Source organism: Sinocyclocheilus grahami, unplaced genomic scaffold (assembly GCF_001515645.1).
Source record: "Sinocyclocheilus grahami isolate Dianchi unplaced genomic scaffold, SAMN03320097.WGS_v1.1 scaffold280.1, whole genome shotgun sequence".
In the NCBI taxonomy this organism is placed as follows: Eukaryota; Metazoa; Chordata; class Actinopteri; order Cypriniformes; family Cyprinidae; genus Sinocyclocheilus; species Sinocyclocheilus grahami.
The window spans coordinates 767,315-786,853 of record NW_015505459.1 but is presented as its reverse complement, the minus strand read 5'-3'; the positions used below and the strand labels follow the sequence as shown (position 1 = coordinate 786,853).

Genomic DNA, 19,539 nt, shown 5'->3' with positions numbered 1-19,539 from the left:
GGAAATTATGAGAATTATTAGGAGTAATGACTGAAAAGAGCACAATTTGAGAGAAATAATACAGCATCTCAGATATACAGGAATCAGATATATAATGAATGAATGAATGAGGCATTTCTATAGCACTTTTTCGTTGTGTATTGCTGTACACCCAAAGCACTTTACAATCAGCCACAGTACAACATTTCACCTGTACAACAACAGTCTGTTATGCTGCTTTATACTGCAAACTGGCATTTTGTTATCTTATTTTAATTTAATATAATTATCATAAACACACAAATAGCCTTACAGTTTGCTGCACTTTATGATTCCTCTAGATTTTTACCTGAAGTATAACGTCTAATGAATCAGAAGTCTCACACACTGCATGGAAAATTACTTGCGCATTGCAAAAAAGGTGGATAGTGTTCAGTCTCAGACAACTGCAGTCTAGTTGGAGTCTCTCAAAAGTCCTTCAGGTAAATGTGAGAACAGCCTGTGATCGCTAATTCTGTGACAGACAGAAACGCTCCTCTGTGTGCCACCTGAAAGACAGAAAGATATGACAGCAGCACAAAATGCAAATGTGAGTGTTGAACATGTTTAGGACACATGTAAAAAAGATTGTTAAATATGTTGCTCATACCGTATTTCAATGAATCTGAATAATGAAACCATGTTAATACTAATGTGTTTTCAGTGCTGGTGTCTGTGCTCAAAGTTACTGTCAGAAATGGAAAATAATTTTTAACAAATGGGAATCAAGCAAAATTGTATTAGATTGTTATGCAATCAGTTTGAATTACCTGGTTTTGGCAAACTAAAGAAAAATAAGCAAAGACAACACCACATGCAAAAATAGAAAAAAAAATGACAAATTCTACTTTATCATCTAGATAAACATATTATAAACATCTAATAAATCCCATGACAGAAAATATCAATCTTAATTATTATTATAAAAAGGTGTGACACTGCCACAGTAAAGCCCTGCACAACGCTCACTTAAGTTACAAAAAAGTAATTGTTTATGTATATGTGCCATGCCTATATATTTATAGTTTAGTTTTTATTCTGAATGTATGTTGATATTGACAGGGGCGGCTTTAGTGAATTGGGAGCCCCTGGCAAAATATAGGAATGGGGCCCTATACATTTACACACATTTTCCTATAGATAAACCTTGAGGTTCCTTTTTTGTTGTGATGCTTGCTGCTGCTCAATTGTGCCCCATAGTTGTGTCCAATGTTTCTACATTTTTCATGAACATGTTATAATGGCTTTCTTTCATGTTGTAGACCCCGAAATAGCAACCGATTTACAGTTCAGATACAGGTTTTCACAAAAACAAAATAAATTATAAAATGATAAACCTCACAACTGAGCGTTTAAACCAGGGGTGAGCCAGAAGTATAAATTATTATATTAATTTAAAACGGTGTTATGTGGGTGGATTTTCGCATTGATCTGAACAAAAATTACAGACCGGATTATGGAAAATTAACATTCATTCTCTGCCAGTAGGAGGCGCTTTTGGAACGTCAGAAATATAGAATGAGAAAAGTGTGAAAAAATATAGCCTATATTGACGAGGAAAGTCCACCGATGAGTTACCAGCGTAAGCCTGTGTGCAAAGGCTGTCTAATACTAAACTTTAAAATACATTTATTTTTAGTTATAATAAATAAAACTGAAAAAATAATGAAAAGGCAATTATACATTTACACACCTAAGGATTATATCAACCAATAAAGTGACTGTGTCCTCTACTTGGTTCCTTCCCATAAATGAGTAAGTGGCATTTAAAACAATTATAAACATAAAATACACACTGTTTCTCAATATTTAACTACAGCTCTCCTTCAAGCAGGGTACACAAAAAGCACGTTGGACGGTTGTCGTGGAAATAAACACAGTAAACAGCAACCGCTCGCGTGTCAGCGCTTAATGCGCATATCTAATATGAAAAGCATTTTAGGGGGCCCTTGGCTTTTGAGGGCCCAAGGCGGTCGCCTACCTTTGCCTAATGGGTCCGCCCCTGGATTTTGAGCATTTGCACATGCATTTTGTTTGAGGGGGACTTTTGTTGGCCTCTAAGGACTCTTATTGTGGTGGGCCTATGGATAAGAGGCAAAGGGCGGCCATTTGAAAGGAAGCTTTTTGTGTTTGGTGAGTTGGCTTGTTTTTTTGGCTAAACTAGCTCTGTGTAATTGTCCAAAGTGATCTCTGGGAATAGAGACATTGTATATCAGACTTTGAAACCATTTCATAGGGGCACACTCTGGTCGGGGATATACGTTTTTGGACTATACTCTGGGGACTTTTTACAGCTGGAGGATAACCTGTTTTTTCTGGGGCCTTGAACCAGTGGACTTACATTTTTTCTCTTTTTGGGGACATTGTTTTTTCATCAGAACTTTAAATGTCCTCTCTACCCCAAAGCAGAAAAGGACTGTTGAGTATCATCTTTATTATAATTTTTTTGCTTGAAAAGACTGTTGGGTTGTGGGCAACAAGCCTACTCATGAACTTTCACTATACATGACTATTTCATTTGGGTTTATAAAACAGATTGGGTTATCTTTGCATTTGTCTAACAAGTGTCTAATTTGCCTCATATTTTCAATACAGTGTTGTTTGGGGACTTTGATGTGTTTGCAATCATGCTGATTCTGTGTTTTACATGTTTGACAAATGAGTAAAAGGAAACAATAGTCAAAACCCCTTGTGATAATGATTCGACCCTTTTGTAAAGAGTTGGGGTTGTTATAAAGGCACTAACCGATTTCTCCCAAATCCTTCTGTGCTCACAACCGCTGTCAAATAAAAATTAAGAAAAGATTACAATTATTTATTATGACTGCATGCTACATTATTTTCTCCTTTGTGTGTTCCTCTTCACCATCTCTGGCTTCTGCCAACGGCCATTTACAGTTGGTTTATTTGTCCAGAATTAGTTGTGTTATTATTAATAGTACTAAAAGCTTTCCAACCATTAGTGAGAAGTGTATGCAGTTAACAGGGACGTCCTCTCAATTCACAGCGCTATGTACATTGATTAGCCACATGTAGCTACCATGCTGGTTTTTTAAAGTCCCCATGAAATCAAAATTAAAGTTTTTTTTTTGGGTGTTAGTATCAATGTGTTAGTCTTAAGGTTATCTATAAGGCAGTGTGCTCCAAAACAGTGACAAAATTAGCATTTAAAGCTTGCAGTTCGTCACTTCCGCCAAAACGGTTCAACGATTTTTTTTGACGTCACATGTACTTCAGCTTCTCATCAAACTTTCTGTCCAATCAAATGCTCTCTAGAATCCGAAGCACCCACCCCCTACACTATAAAATAGACGCTGAAGCCGCGGCTGAAATCGGTCACTTGTCTACAGAATTAGTATTTTCTGTACAGTGAATGGCACGTAGTGCACTATATAGGGGACAGGGAACGATTCAAACAGTGTAAATATGCTTTCCATTAAGGAAAAGAAGTCTGGTTTGGCGTTGTGTCACGCTATCCACCGCACCGCACACACACTCTGCTCCGGTCCAGAGACACGGTAGCACGGAGCGGATCACATGCGTGAGTCGGCGCAGACCACGAAATGTATCAGAGCTATTTGAATTCTACACAGAATGCTATATTTTATAGCAGTATGGATGAGATTGTGGCTGGCATACCCTGTCAAATGCGGCTTTATGGAGCTCAAAGGCTCTGAACGGCTCTAGCCCAAGCTGTGATAAACGAACGCTATTGGCTATTTTAAAAAGGGGCGGGGCTGCTTGATATGTCCCGCCCTGTCTTCCTGTTTCAGTTAAAATGACGTCAACACATAGTGTTTTTAAGCATTTCAGGTGACTTTTAAAAATTCATACCATTTGTGTAATTCAAACTGGTTTACCGTTTGAACCGGTATATTGTCCAGCACAAGTGGTGTTTTGTTTTGTTTTTAACCCATTTCACTCAAAACTAAAAGGCATTGCAAGCTTACTCATGTAAATAATTTTGTACTTTTTTTGCTTCGTCTTAGATAATTAATATTAGAGATGCACCGATCGATCGGCCAGGGATCGGTATCGGCCGATTTTCCTCATGATCGGCCAGGATCGGTGACCGGTGTTACGAGATTTTTGGTTTCTGAGATATTCGGTTTCCGTGGGCGGAGCATACATGAATATTCATGAGACATTACCAGACATGTGCGGCTGATCCTGAAACTGAGAATCTCAGTTCTGCTCCATCTCAGAATGTTTCGTGGATTATTTCATAAGGGTAACAGACCTGTGACTAAGCTATGAACTTATGTCTAAACTAAATTTGTTTACCTTCTTATTGCAGTTTTATTAGTATGTTCGTTTTGTGCAGCCATTCATGACTAAATGAGAATGTCAGCCATGCACTTCGTGTATGGATACACAACCCTTATCTATTTTTAAGGATACGCAACCCTTATCTATCGTGCATCCTATATTGATTTCAGTTCGTTGCGGTAGCTTTCTATCTTGCGATGCTTTAAAACTGGGACTTTATTGGTTGTTATCCGTTATTGAATACAGCACTGCCTGTAACATCTGAAATAAACCTGTAGAAATATATCTATGGATAAATACGTTTGTTTGTAAACTATCCTGATGTGATTGTTTTTACGTCTTGTTAACTTGCAATCAAACCACAACTTTTTGTTAATAAACTAACTGAGACTAATAAACCTATATTAGCCTTAAGACATCACACAAGATTGAAATAGATATCTGTACTTTTATCATGTGTTTCACTGTTGTGCTGGATGAAAAGCATTTGAATAAAACAAATTACCATGTAAAGGTGTTGCAGTAGATTGTCTGCAATCAGTATTGAAATAGAAAGTAAAAAAAATGATTTTTTTGGTACATCTGCTGTAAAGTAGAAAAAGAAATCACAGCCTTTTATGAAATAGATTCAACATCCAGTTTGGTGGTGACAAACAAAATAATTTTATTTACAGTAGTTCATCTTGGACAAAGCTGTAAAAATCTCTCAAAATGTTGAGGCCCACATAAAAAAAATAAAAGCCATGCACATTATGCACTAGAAAGGTCCTTGGCACCCTGGACAAATGAAGACTGCCTCTATACTTGGCCTGCTCATGCAGTCCCAGTGGTACCATTCACATTCAATCTGAGAAAGATTGAGATCATGCATTAATAAAACCTTAAATAGCAGTTTTATATACAGAAATGAAATCATGCCCTCAGCTAAACTTACCCAAGTGTCTACTTTGTCTTCTATATAAGGATATTCATTACCACAGGCCAAGCATGAGTCACTTAGGTCTTCTATGGAAAAGAAAGAAAAAAACCCTCAAGATATTATACATAGTCATGACATGCATCATTAAATCCAAATTTAAAGAATTTACCCGATTCATTTAGGAGGCGCTGGCCAATGTCCTCACGCATGACCGCAATGTTGTCAGGATCACATGGGAAGTTCAGGTTTCCTCCTGTTAAAATGGCTTCTGCAAACTTTAAAAAGAGAGAGAGAGAGAGAGAGAAATGAAAACACAATGAAAATAAGGCAAAAACTGCTTAGTTTATTACAGCTACATACTTTGCACACAAACACGCCACATGAATTGCTGTCTGGCTGTAAACTGTGTGGTAAAGTCACACATTTCCATGTAGTGCCCTGAAATCCCTTGTGGTCCATGAAATCCCTTTGAGAAACAGAGAAAAAGAGAGAGTAATTAAAAAATAAAATAAAAACTTTATCAGGTTCATCACACGTAGTTTATTACTGCCACCTCACAGCCTTACAGCAGTGAACCGATTTATTGCTGCCTTCACCAAGGGAGTTCATATAAATAATCCTTCCTTGTTGAGGATATATCAACTACAAAGAGATTTACAAGTTTACAAGTTTACAAGGTACAAGAAAAAAAATGGATAGAAGTCAGGGAATGAAGCAAACCAGGAGTGTCCAGTGGTGAGTCTCATTTAAGACCCCAGCAGCAAATCATATTTTTGTAGATCTGTCTATATGGGCATACAAGTGATTACAAGATCAATACACCAAGATACATAATATACTTATGGTATTCATTTTATCAGGATTGGTATACAGTTTTATCCTTTTCATTAAACAGGCCTTGCCATTCCACATTTTTGTAATTTGGAAGGAATCAATGACAAATGCATGCCCTGCATAACTTTTAGCAAGACAAGCAATGTATGCATTGACAACCTGCAACAGAAAAAATAAATATCCACAATTTTACCCCAATGTGTTAATGTCAGTATTATGATGCTCAAATGGAAGCAACCAACCTCACTTTCAAGCTCCTCTCCAGGCCTGAGGCGCTCGAGATCCATAGAAAAGAGTTTGTATGGACATATTTTGCTCCAGATTCGTCCTCCGAATTTACCTGCCCAGATGTCATGTAACACTAAACAAACACAAAGAGGCAATGCTTAATTTTTTATTCAAATTAGTTTTGAAAATTTAAAGGAGGCTACATACAAGTAAGCTGGGAGGCAGCAGGCAGAGGGAGGATGCTGGCTGGGTAATGGTATGGGACTGTGATGAGACAATAGGTAGTGTGAAGTGCAATGTTAAATGATACAGGGAAAATCGTGTAATTGGCAAAGTAACAGAATGGGTGAATGTGAGATGGGTTTGTGAAGATGGGCACTTGACAGGGACTGGCGTTAGAATAGGAACTGAAGGCATAGAGGCGGGTAAGGATGTTGTGACATATGTGAATTTGGGAGCTTTTGTTGGCGGTTCTTCTTGGAAGTGCACCAAGTGGTCAAGGTTCACTTTGGGGTAGATTTTTCCATTGTCGTCAATAAGATCAATGCTTTTGTCATCAACATTTAGAACAGTGTATGGGCCAACATAATCCGGGTCGAGCTTGCTTCCCTTTCTTTGCTGACTTCTTATATTTTGCCGCAATACTCTGTCTCCAACCATGGTATGGGACTGTGATGAGACAATAGGTAGTGTGAAGGGCAATGTTAAATGATGCAGGGAAAATTGTGTAATTGGCAAAGTAACAGGATGGGTGAATGTGAGATGGGTTTGAAAAGATGGGCACTTGACAGTGACTGGCGTTAGAACAGGAACTGAAGGCATAGAGGCGGGTAAGGATGTTGTGACATATGTGACTTTGGGAGCTTTTGTTGGCGGTTCTTCTTGGAAGTGCACCAAGTGGTCAAGGTTCACTTTGGGGTAGATTTTTCCATTGTCGTCAATAAGATCAATGCTTTTGTCATCAACATTTAGAACCGTGTATGGGCCAACATAATCCAGGTCAAGCTTGCCTCCCTTTCTTTGCTGACTTCTTATATTTTGCCGCAATACTCTGTCTCCAACCTGCAGGATCCTGGGCTTTCCTTGTAGCTTTCTTTTTTTAATTTTAGCATGAACCTGCGCCATATTTTCCTTAAAGGTCCCCTGAAATGCTTAGAAACACCAGCATTACTCTGTGTTGACGACATTTTAACTGAAACAGGAAGACAAGGCGGGACATATGAAGCAGCCCCGCCCCTTTTTAAAATAGCGTTCGTTTATATCACAGCTTGGGCTAGAGCCGTTGAGCTCCGTAAACTTGCATTTGACAGGGTATGCCAGCCACAATCTCATCCATATTGATATAAAATATAGCATTCTGTGTAGAATTCAAACAGCGCCGATACATTTTGTGGTCTGCGCCGACTCGCGCATGTGATCCACTCCATGCTATCGTGTCTCTGGACCGGAGCAGAATGTGTGTGCGGTGCGGTGGATAGCGTGACACAGCGCGAAACCAGACTTCTTCTTTTCCACAATGGAAAGCATATTTACACTGTTTGAATCGTTCCCTGTCCCCTATATAGTGCACTACGTGTCGTTTCACACATTCGGAAATGCACTCCTCTGCTATCAATTCCTCAACACTTTTATTGATCTAAGAATAAAAATTGCACATTACATTTACAAAGTAATTGCAGAAAACAAATTAGGTTAATTATTGTACTGACCTCATATTTGTCTGGTACCTCACATGGATACCTAGCCTCACGTCCAAAAAGCAACAAATAAGAAGAAAATTTGGTAGTCAGTTGTTTTTTGGTTTGCAAGCCAAACATCGTGGCCTCCAAATGATCTGCCCACGAGCTTGGTTTTCTTTCCACTAGCTTGCTCAAAGTTCTAAGGAGAAGAAAACGAGAAAAGAAACATTAGGGACCTGTTAATCAATTACCAAAAGTGCTATAACTGAAAAAAATATTTCTAACCTCTGAATTGTGCCATTAAGCCTCTCTACCAATCCATTCGTTTGCGGGTGGTATGGTGCACATAAGCGCCCAGTGTTTGGCACACCTCTAGATTGATCTGTATATACAAGACACAAGTTTTATTTTTAATTGGGCAGGAATTTCATTAAAAGAAAAAAGAAAAAGCTCTTTCAACAGAATCACAAGGATTAAAATAGAAAAAAAAAGATTTAAAGGGGTGATATGATGTTGCTAAAAAAGAACACTATTTTGTGTATTTGGTGTAATGAAATGTGTTTGTGATTTAAGGTTAAAAAACTAATTATTTTCCACATGGATGTTATTTTACATTTGATTACTTTAATTTCTGTAGTATTTCTTACCTGAATAAAATCTTACTTAACCTGAAAAACTTTTTCATAGCTCTCATAGCTATATTTGAGATAGATACGTTTTTGAGAGAGCTAAGTTTCATAGCTGTCTTTATTCAATTGCATTTATTTGTGCTGTTGTTTGCTATTTTTTTATTTGTTCTTATTTTATCACTGACTTTTTACTTGTGTTTTTTTAATGGAAATAAAACTTTGCGTTGAAGAAAAGTAGATTTTTGTTTGTATATGCTGTCAATTATAGTTCTTAGAAAGAAAATCGGTATCGGCAGATCACACTAACAAAAAATCGGAATCGGCCTAGAAAATTGCAATCGGTGCATCTCTAATTAATATAGCTTGTACAGAGATAATTAATCTCAAAAGTGCAAAACGCATAAAAAGAAAGATTGTAACACACTACAGAAGTTTAAATATCTGAAGACATTTTAAAATGTAAGACAATGGCATCATAAACTTTGAAAAATTGTTACAGCGAACCAACAAACTAAGCACCACCAAATCAAGAATAGCAATGCACAGTGAAAAATATACAAAATTTACAAGTAATTTCTTCTACAAATAATTGCAACTGAATTTTTTGGGCGTGAATATGTTTGCTGACTAAAAAAAATGTTCTAAATGTTCTATTTAATCTATTTTCTATTTTAACGTCATTTTTTATCCAGCCCATATACATGTTTTATCATTCTGCTATAATCACTGCATTTTCGAGAGTGAATCCTGCATTTAAATGCAGATGTCACAAAACTTTGCAGCATGCATGTGGCCGTTGGTCCTCTAAGCAGCAATAAAAACAAAACTTTTATTCAAATTATGCATTATTAATAATTATTTATAGAAAGTGTACAAGTGAACCCTTAATAATCACTAAAAGGTCACTCGCTTTAGTTCATCACAATTTCAGAGACTTCTGCTGCACTCTTGCAAAAACGTATAACCAGTTATTATAACCAATGATGCTGACTGCTCTTAATTACATAATTCTCTATATTTTATTTGTTATATGAGATGATTTGTGAGCATGCAGAACACTAAACAAAAACTCTGGTGTTTTGAGCAGTATTGAGTGGACTCGGAATAACAAGAAAGACGTGTATTGTGCTAACAGCCATTGATAAGTCTGCCATCTACTACTAGATAAACTGCAGCTATAATCATAGGTTCTCTTTATGTTTCTACAAAAATCTCCCAATGTTCTGGGAAGGTTATTTTATGGTTATAAAAAATAAAGCCTAAAAATATCCATTAGAGAACGTTGTGTATAGGTTATATTTAGGTTATTAACTGCAACATTCTGGGTGGGTTAGTTTTTGCTTACAAAAAAAGAACAAATAGTGAATTTGGTTTTCCAAAAAGAAAAACGTTTTTGACATTTTATTGACACTTAAATCAAGCACATACAACTTTATATATATATTGCTTTATGCTTTTTCCAAACAACAATTTACACATTTAGTATTACTAAAAAAACGTTTTTACAGTAAAATGCTTTAACTTTCTGAGTAAAACTTCTCTAATCCTGCCCAAAGGTGCTTTCACCATGTTACCACTAGGACCAGTAAATTGTAATGTATAAATAAGTAATTTTATTGTAATTTGTATTTTGCATGTTCAGTATTTGTAATTATAACTGGCATGAAAAGTATGGCAAAAAAAAGTGTATATCAACTTGTTTCAGCTTCAGTGCCGGTGTGTTCATATTTTGCTCTGGTGTTTAGTGGCTTTCACCTGTGATTTAAGCAGCGTCATTGTCAGTCAGTCGTTTCCCATCATGATTTTGATCAGCGCAGTCAGTGTAGAGAGCAACTGCACAATCCGACACAGCCGCCTCATCGTCACAAGAGTTTTTTGGCACACGTCAGCATGACATCATAGCAAGTCGGACGTAACTCGGACACTTTAGGGTGTCCTTTTCAGATTTATCCACTCTGGGACCCGGTTTCAAAAAGTAGCGGTTTCACTCTCCCAAAACGCTGGATCCATCTGGCCAAACGTCAATACGATACAACATTTTTGCGTATAGGCCTACAACTAAACGCGTCTCATGTGTGGACGGGGCCTAAGCTGCAAGCTTAATTAGCAAAATGCTTGTCATACAGCAGGACCTGTCAGCCACCCATATGAGTGAAATGAATTATAAACAAACACAGACTACTTGCCTGTTATGAGCTAAAAGACAAACATAATGAAAAAATATATTTAAATGCATTTAGAAAATGTAGACATCTAATGCATTCACACATATACACACAGAAGAGCAGAACATAAATCTTTTTATCAACGGTTTTCTAATCATCTGATCTTTCAGTCTGATGTGGAGAAAAGTTCTATGACAGACAGAAACGCCATCTGAAAAATAAAAAACAATAGCACACAATCAATAGGCAAATATTAGAACTGAACATTTTTCTGTTTCCCATTATCTATATTTTGTACACCTTCCATTCCAGAAAACATTTGTATTCATATATTTTATTAAAACAGTTTTGGAGAAGATACATCAGTGTGCAGACAATTTCTTTGCTTTCTTTGATTGTAATTGCCCCATTTTTGTTCTGCACTTTTTGTGGTTTGTGGGATGTGCATGCCTTTTTTGAAATTTGCATTCATATATTTTGTCATTTTGCACAAAGACTAGCATAATATTTGATGGAACATTAAAGACAACTGAAGTTTAGATGTTGCTAAAGAATAAATCACAATAATGGGAATTTGTTAATACTAACCTGTCCTTCTCAATGCCGACGTCTGTGCTCACACTTACTGTCAAATTACAAATATATTTTTTTTCTAACAGCAGAACTTTTATAGTATCGATTATGGATTGATTATTCGGTATTCGAAAAGAGTATTAAATAAGTTTTACCACCTCCTATTACGTTGAGATGAACAGGATTCAGTGCCTCTCCAGCAGAGCAGAAGTACCAGCCAGAATCAGTCAGTCTCAGTCCAGTCATCAGCACAGTGAAGGATCTTCCCCCATCATCATCACTGATCTGGACTGATAAATTCTGGGATGTGTCAGTCCTCCCCACTGTGTAACAGCTCTGATCTTTATATCTGCACCACTGTTTGACGTCATTCTGATATTCAGAACTGTAGAGACACTGAACACTGATATCACCACCTTCATGTCCAGATACAGTGCTGCTCACCACAGACACATCAGGAGCTGAACACACACACACGCACAAATCATTTATTTGTGATTATAAAATACATATTTGTATTAGAATTTGATTAAAACAATTGCAAAATGTTTTACCAGATTGAATCTTGAGCTGCTTCTCATATATGACATTTATCGGTGGTTGTTCTCCGGTCTCCACAACACAATAATAATGTCCAGTGTGTTTGTCCTGCAGGTTTCTCATAGTCACAGTAAAGAGACTCTGATCAGGATGATCAATTACTGACAGATTCTCCTCTGTTTTATTTGTGTATGTTTTAGATTTATCAATCTCTGAGAACCAGTATTTCTTCTGCTGTGTGTATTTCTTGTCATAATGACATGGGATGGTGACAGATCCTCCAGTCAGAATAGTTAATACATGTTTTGACCAACCGCTGTAGCTTACAACACCTAAACAACACACAGACCTTTATTATATCCAACATTAACCAATAATTTCTTAATTTGTTCCATCTTCATTTAAAACACATTATAAACAACATGAACAGCATAAAATGTGTCATTTCAAAAGGATCAACAGGATCCAGTACAAACAAACACAGCACAATATTAAATACTCTTACCTGAAATAAGCCAAAACCCGATTGATATGTAGAATATTTTTGCTTTTGTATATGAGGCCATTGCGTTTGCTCTTGCTTATGTTTCCTGTATGAGTTTTTCACACACACAGTTTTTTGACAACTGGTCAACTTCTGTTTTCTATTCTTATAGTATCTAAGACGGAAGAGGAAATGCTCTTAGACGTCTTGCATCTTCCACGATAGCCAATTATAAACTGACAATTTGAGAGAAATAATACAGCATCTCAGATATACAGGAATCAGATATATAATGAATGAGGCATTTATATAGCACTTTCATTGTGGATACAATCAGCCACAGTACAACATTTCACCTGTACAAAATTAGTCTGTTATGCTGCAAACTGGCATTTTGTTATCTTATTTTAATACCACAGAAACAGCTTGTCTCTTATCTCTGTTATACAGCTTATCTCTGTCTTATGCTTATCACATATGATATAAAGTTCTCATAGTCTCAGACTCACTTCCTGCATCCGTGCTATTCAGTTGCTTATGTCACATAAAGTTGATTTACAATAAAACATCATGCTTGATTGCAAATGCTGCAAAAATCACAAGTTACATATGCATCACTTGGTCGAGACATTTAAGATGATTCTAATAAGAATTATTTACTTCATGTGCAATGCAGTCGACATCAAAGCGTTTCCCTCTTGAGGTTTCTGTGTATTGACCGACTTGAGTGGGTTACGTTTATTTATATGCAGGAGGTGACAAACAACCACAAATAAAGATGTTAATAGGACTTGAAACAGGATGTGAATAAGACACTATTTCTGTACAGAGGTTAATAACAGATGAAAGTTTTTTTTTTATCATTTATGATCGTATTCAGTATATGCTGCTAAAACATGACGATATATAGTCTCTAATATGGTAAAAAGTGATATAAGGACACATTCTCAGTGCTTCTGTAAACAGTCGCACATCTTTTGCACTGTTAGTTGAGAATAACCGCTGCTCATTGGTGAAAACATGCTTAAACAGCACAATTCACTCATAAGGCTTGTGCTTACAGAGAAATACATGACATGAAATATGCATTAAAATGATCAATGATCTACCATTTAACTGTTACATGTGAAGGAATGTCAAATATTACCCCGGCCTCCAGCTTCTCCAGTCTGCAGGACTCTCTTAGACTACATAATGAGACTTAAAGTGTCCATCAGTTCCCTTTCAAATCTCCTTCAGCATCAGAATGCCCATGAGTTTGGTGTTTCCCATCATGAAGCTCCTCTGTCAGAGCATCTGGGCCTGAGCTGGAGCGTTCAAGAAAATCACTGAGGCGTTCTTATAGTCTCCTTCTCTCCAAGGACACATCTGAAAACGAGTAAAAAAAAATATATAAAATACAGCAGAAAAACATCTCATCACAGTTGGACACAGACACAACATAATCGTGAGCCGTGTATAAATCTTTGCATAGCACTTCAGGTGTAATTTCTTGTTAAAGCATCTGTATGTCTGTTTTTTTACCTTGAAATAATGGTTTCAAAATAGTTCTGATGGCACACTGATTTCTAATACGGCGAATTAATTTTTCTTTTTTTTTCACAAACGTCTGTTCTGGGAGTGTGTATGTTTAATGAGCGGGACGGGTACGAAATTCCGCAAAAGGAGCGGATTGCTTTACTGCAGCAACAAATGCATGTGTACAGCTCTCCGCTGTAATTACGACAGTGAATTCTTTCACTTAACTGTAAAAGTCGCAAAAACACACAAAACTTCATACAGTTGCTTAAACGATTTGAAGGTTTAATGTCAACATACATGCATCAGTGTATTTTCATTCTGGGGAAAATTGAACTTATACTCAAAAGCATAATATCTCACTTTTTACATTTAATTTCCCCTTATTTCAAAGTGAAGAATTCAAGACAATTCTTTCAATGAACCAGTTCAGTTGGCTCACAAATTGCATTAAACGATTCATTCATGAATTGAACTGATCCAATTGTGATCTAATTGCAAAAAGGGGGGAAATTCCATTTATTAATTAACATCTTTCAAATGCTTAATCAGATTCCATTTTTACTCTTTCCACAATTATTATTTTTTATTTTTTTGGAGCAATGTACACCAATAATATCTCCACAAAAAGAACAGAAATGTACATTAAGAAAGTAAATAGGGTATTTTTTTATTTAATGCTGACTGTAAGGTAACAGAGAAAATGCACTGACTGTGAGATTATCGTTCATTTCATTTGTCCCTCGATGTTTCTGCTTTTTCTCTGCAAAATGGAGAAAAATAGCATTATGCACAAAAAAAACAGAATGCATAATTTTCGTTCTAAAGCTAAATAGGGTTAAAATAAAGGTAAACAAATGCTTATTAGATATCTAAAAAGAACAGAGACTTTAATGGTTCTAGACTAGTTTATGAGTAACTAATGACTCGTCCATTAATTCAATGAATTTATAAGGCAGTAAAAAACTACAAATAATTTTAGAAACTTACTACACAGTTGCCTTAACTTCCAAAGTGCCAAAAATGCAGTCATGACCAGCAGCACGACCCCACACACCACAAGAGGAGACTCCCAAACAGGACGGCTGAAACAGACATGATGTGTTAGTCAAACACCAAAACGTTTCTTTATATATGACACAGCTGACTGCTAAAATGTTTTTATCCATTCACGAGAAACGAATATACAGAAGTGTGCTGGTGTAGAGCAGAAGGTCACCTGTGAGGGTCATTTGAGCTCATTACAGATGGATTTCTGACTGTTGTCTTCAGATTCTGGATGGGAGACGCTGTGCATAAGGACAGAAATCAAATGCAACATGAGCTGAGTTTATCTATGCAAAAGTTCAGTGATGCAGTGTGGCAGAAACTACATAACAATGTGTTCAATAGGTTTCTATTTATTTGCAGGTAAACACCACTCACATTTCTACTGATTATGTAAGAATGTAGTTTGTGGTGTCAGCCAGCTTTTTTCCCTTAATAAAATAAATAATCATTTAAAAACTGCATTTTGTATTTACTTGCATTATCTTTGTGTAATATTAAAATTTGTTTGATGATCTGAATCTTTTAAGTGTGACATATGCAAAAAATGTAAAAAACAGGAAGGGGGCCAACACTTTTTCACACCACTGTATGTCGTATAAACACTTTATATATTAATGTTAAATACGTTCCAGGTTATGGGATATTCATATATCTGGCACTTTTTAGATGAGTCTGTTAAAGATGTACAGTAGGTTACCTGAGTTTTTTACTGTAGAGACATTGAACAGTGACGCTGCTGCCTTCATCTGCACTCAGCATACTGCTCACAACTGACATACCTGCAGCACAACAACCATCAGTCACACTCACTCCAACACCTTCACTAAATGCCAATATTCACCAGTATTATTAACAGACACTGTAAGCAGATATGGTCACATTCCAAAAGCGATGGGGATATATATATATATATTTCGTTATATTACATGTTTTAATTTTGGGGGAAATTTGTTTAATTGTCATGAAAACAACAAGAACAACAATAATAATATAAAATTATATTTTATTTTATACATAATACTCCCCCACCAAATCCTCAGTTTACATTATTTTGCATCAGGAAGCACAAGAAATACTTGCATGATATATGAAATAGTTATAACATACTTTATTATAAAATATTTTATTGTGATTAATATTATTATTAGTTATAATGAAATAAAATAAGCAATTATAAATATATAAAAACATTTAAAAATTATATTTATTTAATCTATACATTTATATAAAAAATACACAATAAAATAGAAAATTCCCCTACTCCACCAAATTCCAAAATGTCATTTTTTTGTAATTTTGAGTCAGCATACATTAAATAAAGTACAAGAAATACCAGCATAATGTATACTCTTTTTTTTAAAGTATAAGTACTAATATTTATTTATTTTACATTACAGTTGTAGGAATTAGATTGCTCTGCGTTATAGTAATACAAATACATATGGGGCAAAATGTCCTTAATTGTCACAAAATTAATAAAAATAACAATTCAAAGCTCTTAATATTCTTAAAAATACTGTACTTTCTTTTGAAAACAAATATGACCTGGACAAGTTTTGTTGAATTCACATAGCCATAGCATTAAAATAATCATCAGTAATTGACAAAGATTTATTAGTGCATCTCCAATAGCATGTTTTTACTATTGTTTCCTTTGCCAATTAATAAATTATTTTTGTCATGATGCAAGTTTAATTAGTGTGTGGGTTTATGTTTCTAATATATATATATATATATATATATATACAGTTGGGAAAATATTTATTTGATCCCTGCTGATTTTTGTAAGCTTGCCCACTTACAAAGAAATTAAGGGTCTGTAATTTTTATGGTAGGTTTGTTTTAACAGATAGAGACAGAATATCAATCAAAATATAAAGGTTAGAAATTGATTTGCATTTCAGTGAGTAAAATAAGTATTTGATCCCCTACCAACCAGCAAGAATTCTGGCTCCCACAGATTGGTTATGTGCCCATGTGGAACACAGATTAGTCCTGGCACTTTAAGAAGTTACTCCTAATGCCAGCTCATTAGGCCTGTGTCCACACAATCTGTATCTTCCATTCCAACCTCTCACCACCATGGGCAAGACCAAAGAGCTGTCAAAGGATATCAGAGACAAGATTGTAGATCTCCACAAGGCTTGAATGGGCTACAACCTGACGCTGAAAATCCGCCCCACAGCATGAGGCTTCTACCAGCACACTTTACTTTTGGGATGATACTCTGCAGATGATGAGCAGTGCCTGGTTTCCGTCAAACATGATGCTTGGAATTGAGTTTCATCAGACCAGAGAATCCTGTTTCTCACAGTCTGAGGGCCCTTTAGGTGCTTTTTTGCAAGTTCCAAGTTTTGTTTTCATGTGTCTTCACTGAGGAGAGGATTGAGTCTTGCCACACCGCCATAAAGCCCAGATCAGTGGAGTGTTGCAGTGATATTTGTCCTTCTGTAGGTTTCTCCTATCTGCATATATGATCATGGAGCTCAACTAGAGTGACCATCAGGTTCTTGGTCACCAGTCTAGACAAAGCCCTTCTCCATCAGTTGCTCAGTTTGGCCTGGAGGCCAGCTCTAGGAAGAGTCCTGGTTGTTTCAAACTTCTTCCATTAAGGGTAACAGAGACTACATGCTTCTGTGAACCTTCAATGAAGCAGAATTTTTTTCTGAACTCATTCCCAGATGTGTGGCTTGACGCAAAACTGTTTCTGAGCTCTACAGGCAGTTCTTTTGACCTCAGGGCTTGGTTTTTGCTCTGATATGCATTTTCAGCTGTTAGACATTTTATTAAGACATGTGTGCCTTTCATACCCATTCAATTGAATTTGCCACAGGTTAACTTCACTCGAAGTGTAGTAACGTCTACAAGCAATATGAAGCTAAATTTAAACTTTCCCCAAATAAGGGAATTAATACTTATGCAACGGAATCCTTTAAGTTTTTTATTTTTAAAAAATTTGCAAAGATGTTAAAAATGTTTTTTGCTTTACCATTATAGTGTATGGAGTATACAGTAGACTGATGTGGGCAAAAAGTAATTTAAAGCAGTTTAACATAAGGTAGCAATATAACAAAGCATGAAAAAAAATTACTTTTAAAACTTATATATGTATATAACCACAAAATAAAAGAATATTCATATTAATAAAATAATAATAATAATAATATTAATACATTTTTATTTTATTTTTTGTTTTTCAAAATAAGACTTCTTTTTGAAAAAAGTATTACAAAAATATTTTAGATAAACAAACAAAAATAAATACATTTCTATCATGACAACTCTCTGAAGATTTTAGCATGGTAATGGATATGACAATGTTAATGTATTTGGTCTAGGCGGAATAGATCTGCTACTCTGCTGCTGCTGAATTGCTGCTGCTGTAGATTATTGCAAAAGTGTCTGCTAAATGACAATGTAAATGTAAGCAAATACAGGAACTTGCTACTGCCAATACATCGTGATACAGTGCTGTGAGTATTAAAGACATACTGCTGCTGCACAAATATATACAGTGGGGAAAATATTTATTTGATTTGTAAGTTTGCCCACTTACAAAAAAATAAAGGGTCTGTAATTTTTATGATGGGTTTATTTTAAATTATAGAGAGGGAATAGCAACCAAAAAATTATATAAAGGTTAGAATTTGATTTGCATTTCAGTGAGTGAAATAAGTATTTGATCCCCTACCAACCAGCAAGAATTCTGGCTCCCACAGATTGGTTATGTGCCCATGTGGAACACAGATTAGTCCTGTCCCTTTAAGAAGTTACTCCTAATGCCAGCTCATTAGGCCTGTGTCCACACAATCTGTATCTTCCATTCCAACCTCTCCCACCACCATGGGCAAGACCAAAGAGCTGTCAAAGGATATCAGAGACAAGATTGTAGATCTCCACAAGGCTTGAATGGGCTACAAGACCACCAGCAAGAAGCTTGGTGAGAAGGAGACAACTGTTGGTGCGATTATTCGGAAATGGAAGAAATACAAAACAACCATCAATCGGCTTCGGTCTGGAGCTCTGTGCAAGATCTCGCCTCCTGGGGTAAGGATGATCATGAGAAAGGTGAGGGATCAGCCCAGAACTACACGAGAGGGGCTTGTTAATGATCTTAAGGCAGTTGGGACCACAGTCACCAAGCAAAACATTGGTAACTCACTACACCGCAATGGACTGAAATCCTGCAGCGCCCGCAAGGTCCCCCTGTTCAAGGAGGCACATGTACAGGCCCGTTTAAAGTTTGCCAAAGAACATCTAAATGATTCAGAGAAGGCTTGGGAGAAAGTGCTGTGGTCAGATGAGACCAAAATTGAGCTCTTTGGCATTAACTCGACTCGCCATGTTTGGAGGGAGAGAAATGCTGACTATGACCCCAAGAACACCATCCCTACAGTCAAGCACGGAGCTGGAAACATTATGCTTTGGGGCTGTTTTTCTGCTAAGGGTACAGGACGACTTCACTGCATTGAGGGGCAAATGGACTGGCCATGTACTGTAAAATCTTGGACGAGAACCTCCTTCCCTTAGCCAGAACACTGATGATGGGTCATGGATGGGTCTTCCAGCATGAAAATGACCCGAAACATACCACCAAGGCAACAAAGGAGTGGCTCAAGAAGAAGCACATTAA

General features: G+C 36.4%; 2 protein-coding genes across 2 annotated transcripts in view; both read right to left on the bottom strand.

The window, feature by feature from the left end:
• Positions 1-10,869: 10,869 nt before the first annotated feature.
• On the bottom strand, positions 10,870-12,454 carry LOC107600202 (polymeric immunoglobulin receptor-like). The gene is made up of 5 exons (XM_016292035.1): positions 12,360-12,454; positions 11,869-12,186; positions 11,470-11,775; positions 11,330-11,366; positions 10,870-10,952 (listed from the first exon to the last, which is right to left on the bottom strand). Exons 1-5 carry the CDS (start codon positions 12,418-12,420, stop codon positions 10,931-10,933), a joined length of 744 nt encoding a protein of 247 aa, XP_016147521.1. The 5' UTR covers positions 12,421-12,454; the 3' UTR covers positions 10,870-10,930.
• Positions 12,455-12,656: 202 nt separating this feature from the next.
• pigr (polymeric immunoglobulin receptor) overlaps positions 12,657-19,539 on the bottom strand; it is an 11,031-nt gene continuing 4,148 nt past the window's right edge. Inside the window, exons 4-9 of the mRNA XM_016292089.1 lie at positions 15,604-15,685; positions 15,489-15,490; positions 15,076-15,145; positions 14,847-14,941; positions 14,570-14,619; positions 12,657-13,706 (exon numbers count right to left, since the gene is read on the bottom strand). Coding sequence (XP_016147575.1) covers positions 13,626-13,706; positions 14,570-14,619; positions 14,847-14,941; positions 15,076-15,145; positions 15,489-15,490; positions 15,604-15,685 — 380 coding nt within the window. The 3' untranslated portion in view covers positions 12,657-13,625. The remainder of the gene's footprint in view (positions 13,707-14,569; positions 14,620-14,846; positions 14,942-15,075; positions 15,146-15,488; positions 15,491-15,603; positions 15,686-19,539) is intronic.

What these genes read in the sequence shown, in the direction of transcription:
- LOC107600202 (XM_016292035.1), bottom strand. Translation starts at nt 12,420, where the DNA reads ATGGCCTCATATACAAAAGCAAAAATATTCTACATATCAATCGGGTTT. An exon ending in GCAGCTCAAGATTCAATCTG is followed by an intron (nt 11,776 to 11,868) that starts GTAAAACATTTT and finishes GTGTGTGTTCAG; the next exon opens with CTCCTGATGTGTCTGTGGTG. An exon ending in GTCGGCATTGAGAAGGACAG is followed by an intron (nt 10,953 to 11,329) that starts GTTAGTATTAAC and finishes TTTATTTTTCAG; the next exon opens with ATGGCGTTTCTGTCTGTCAT.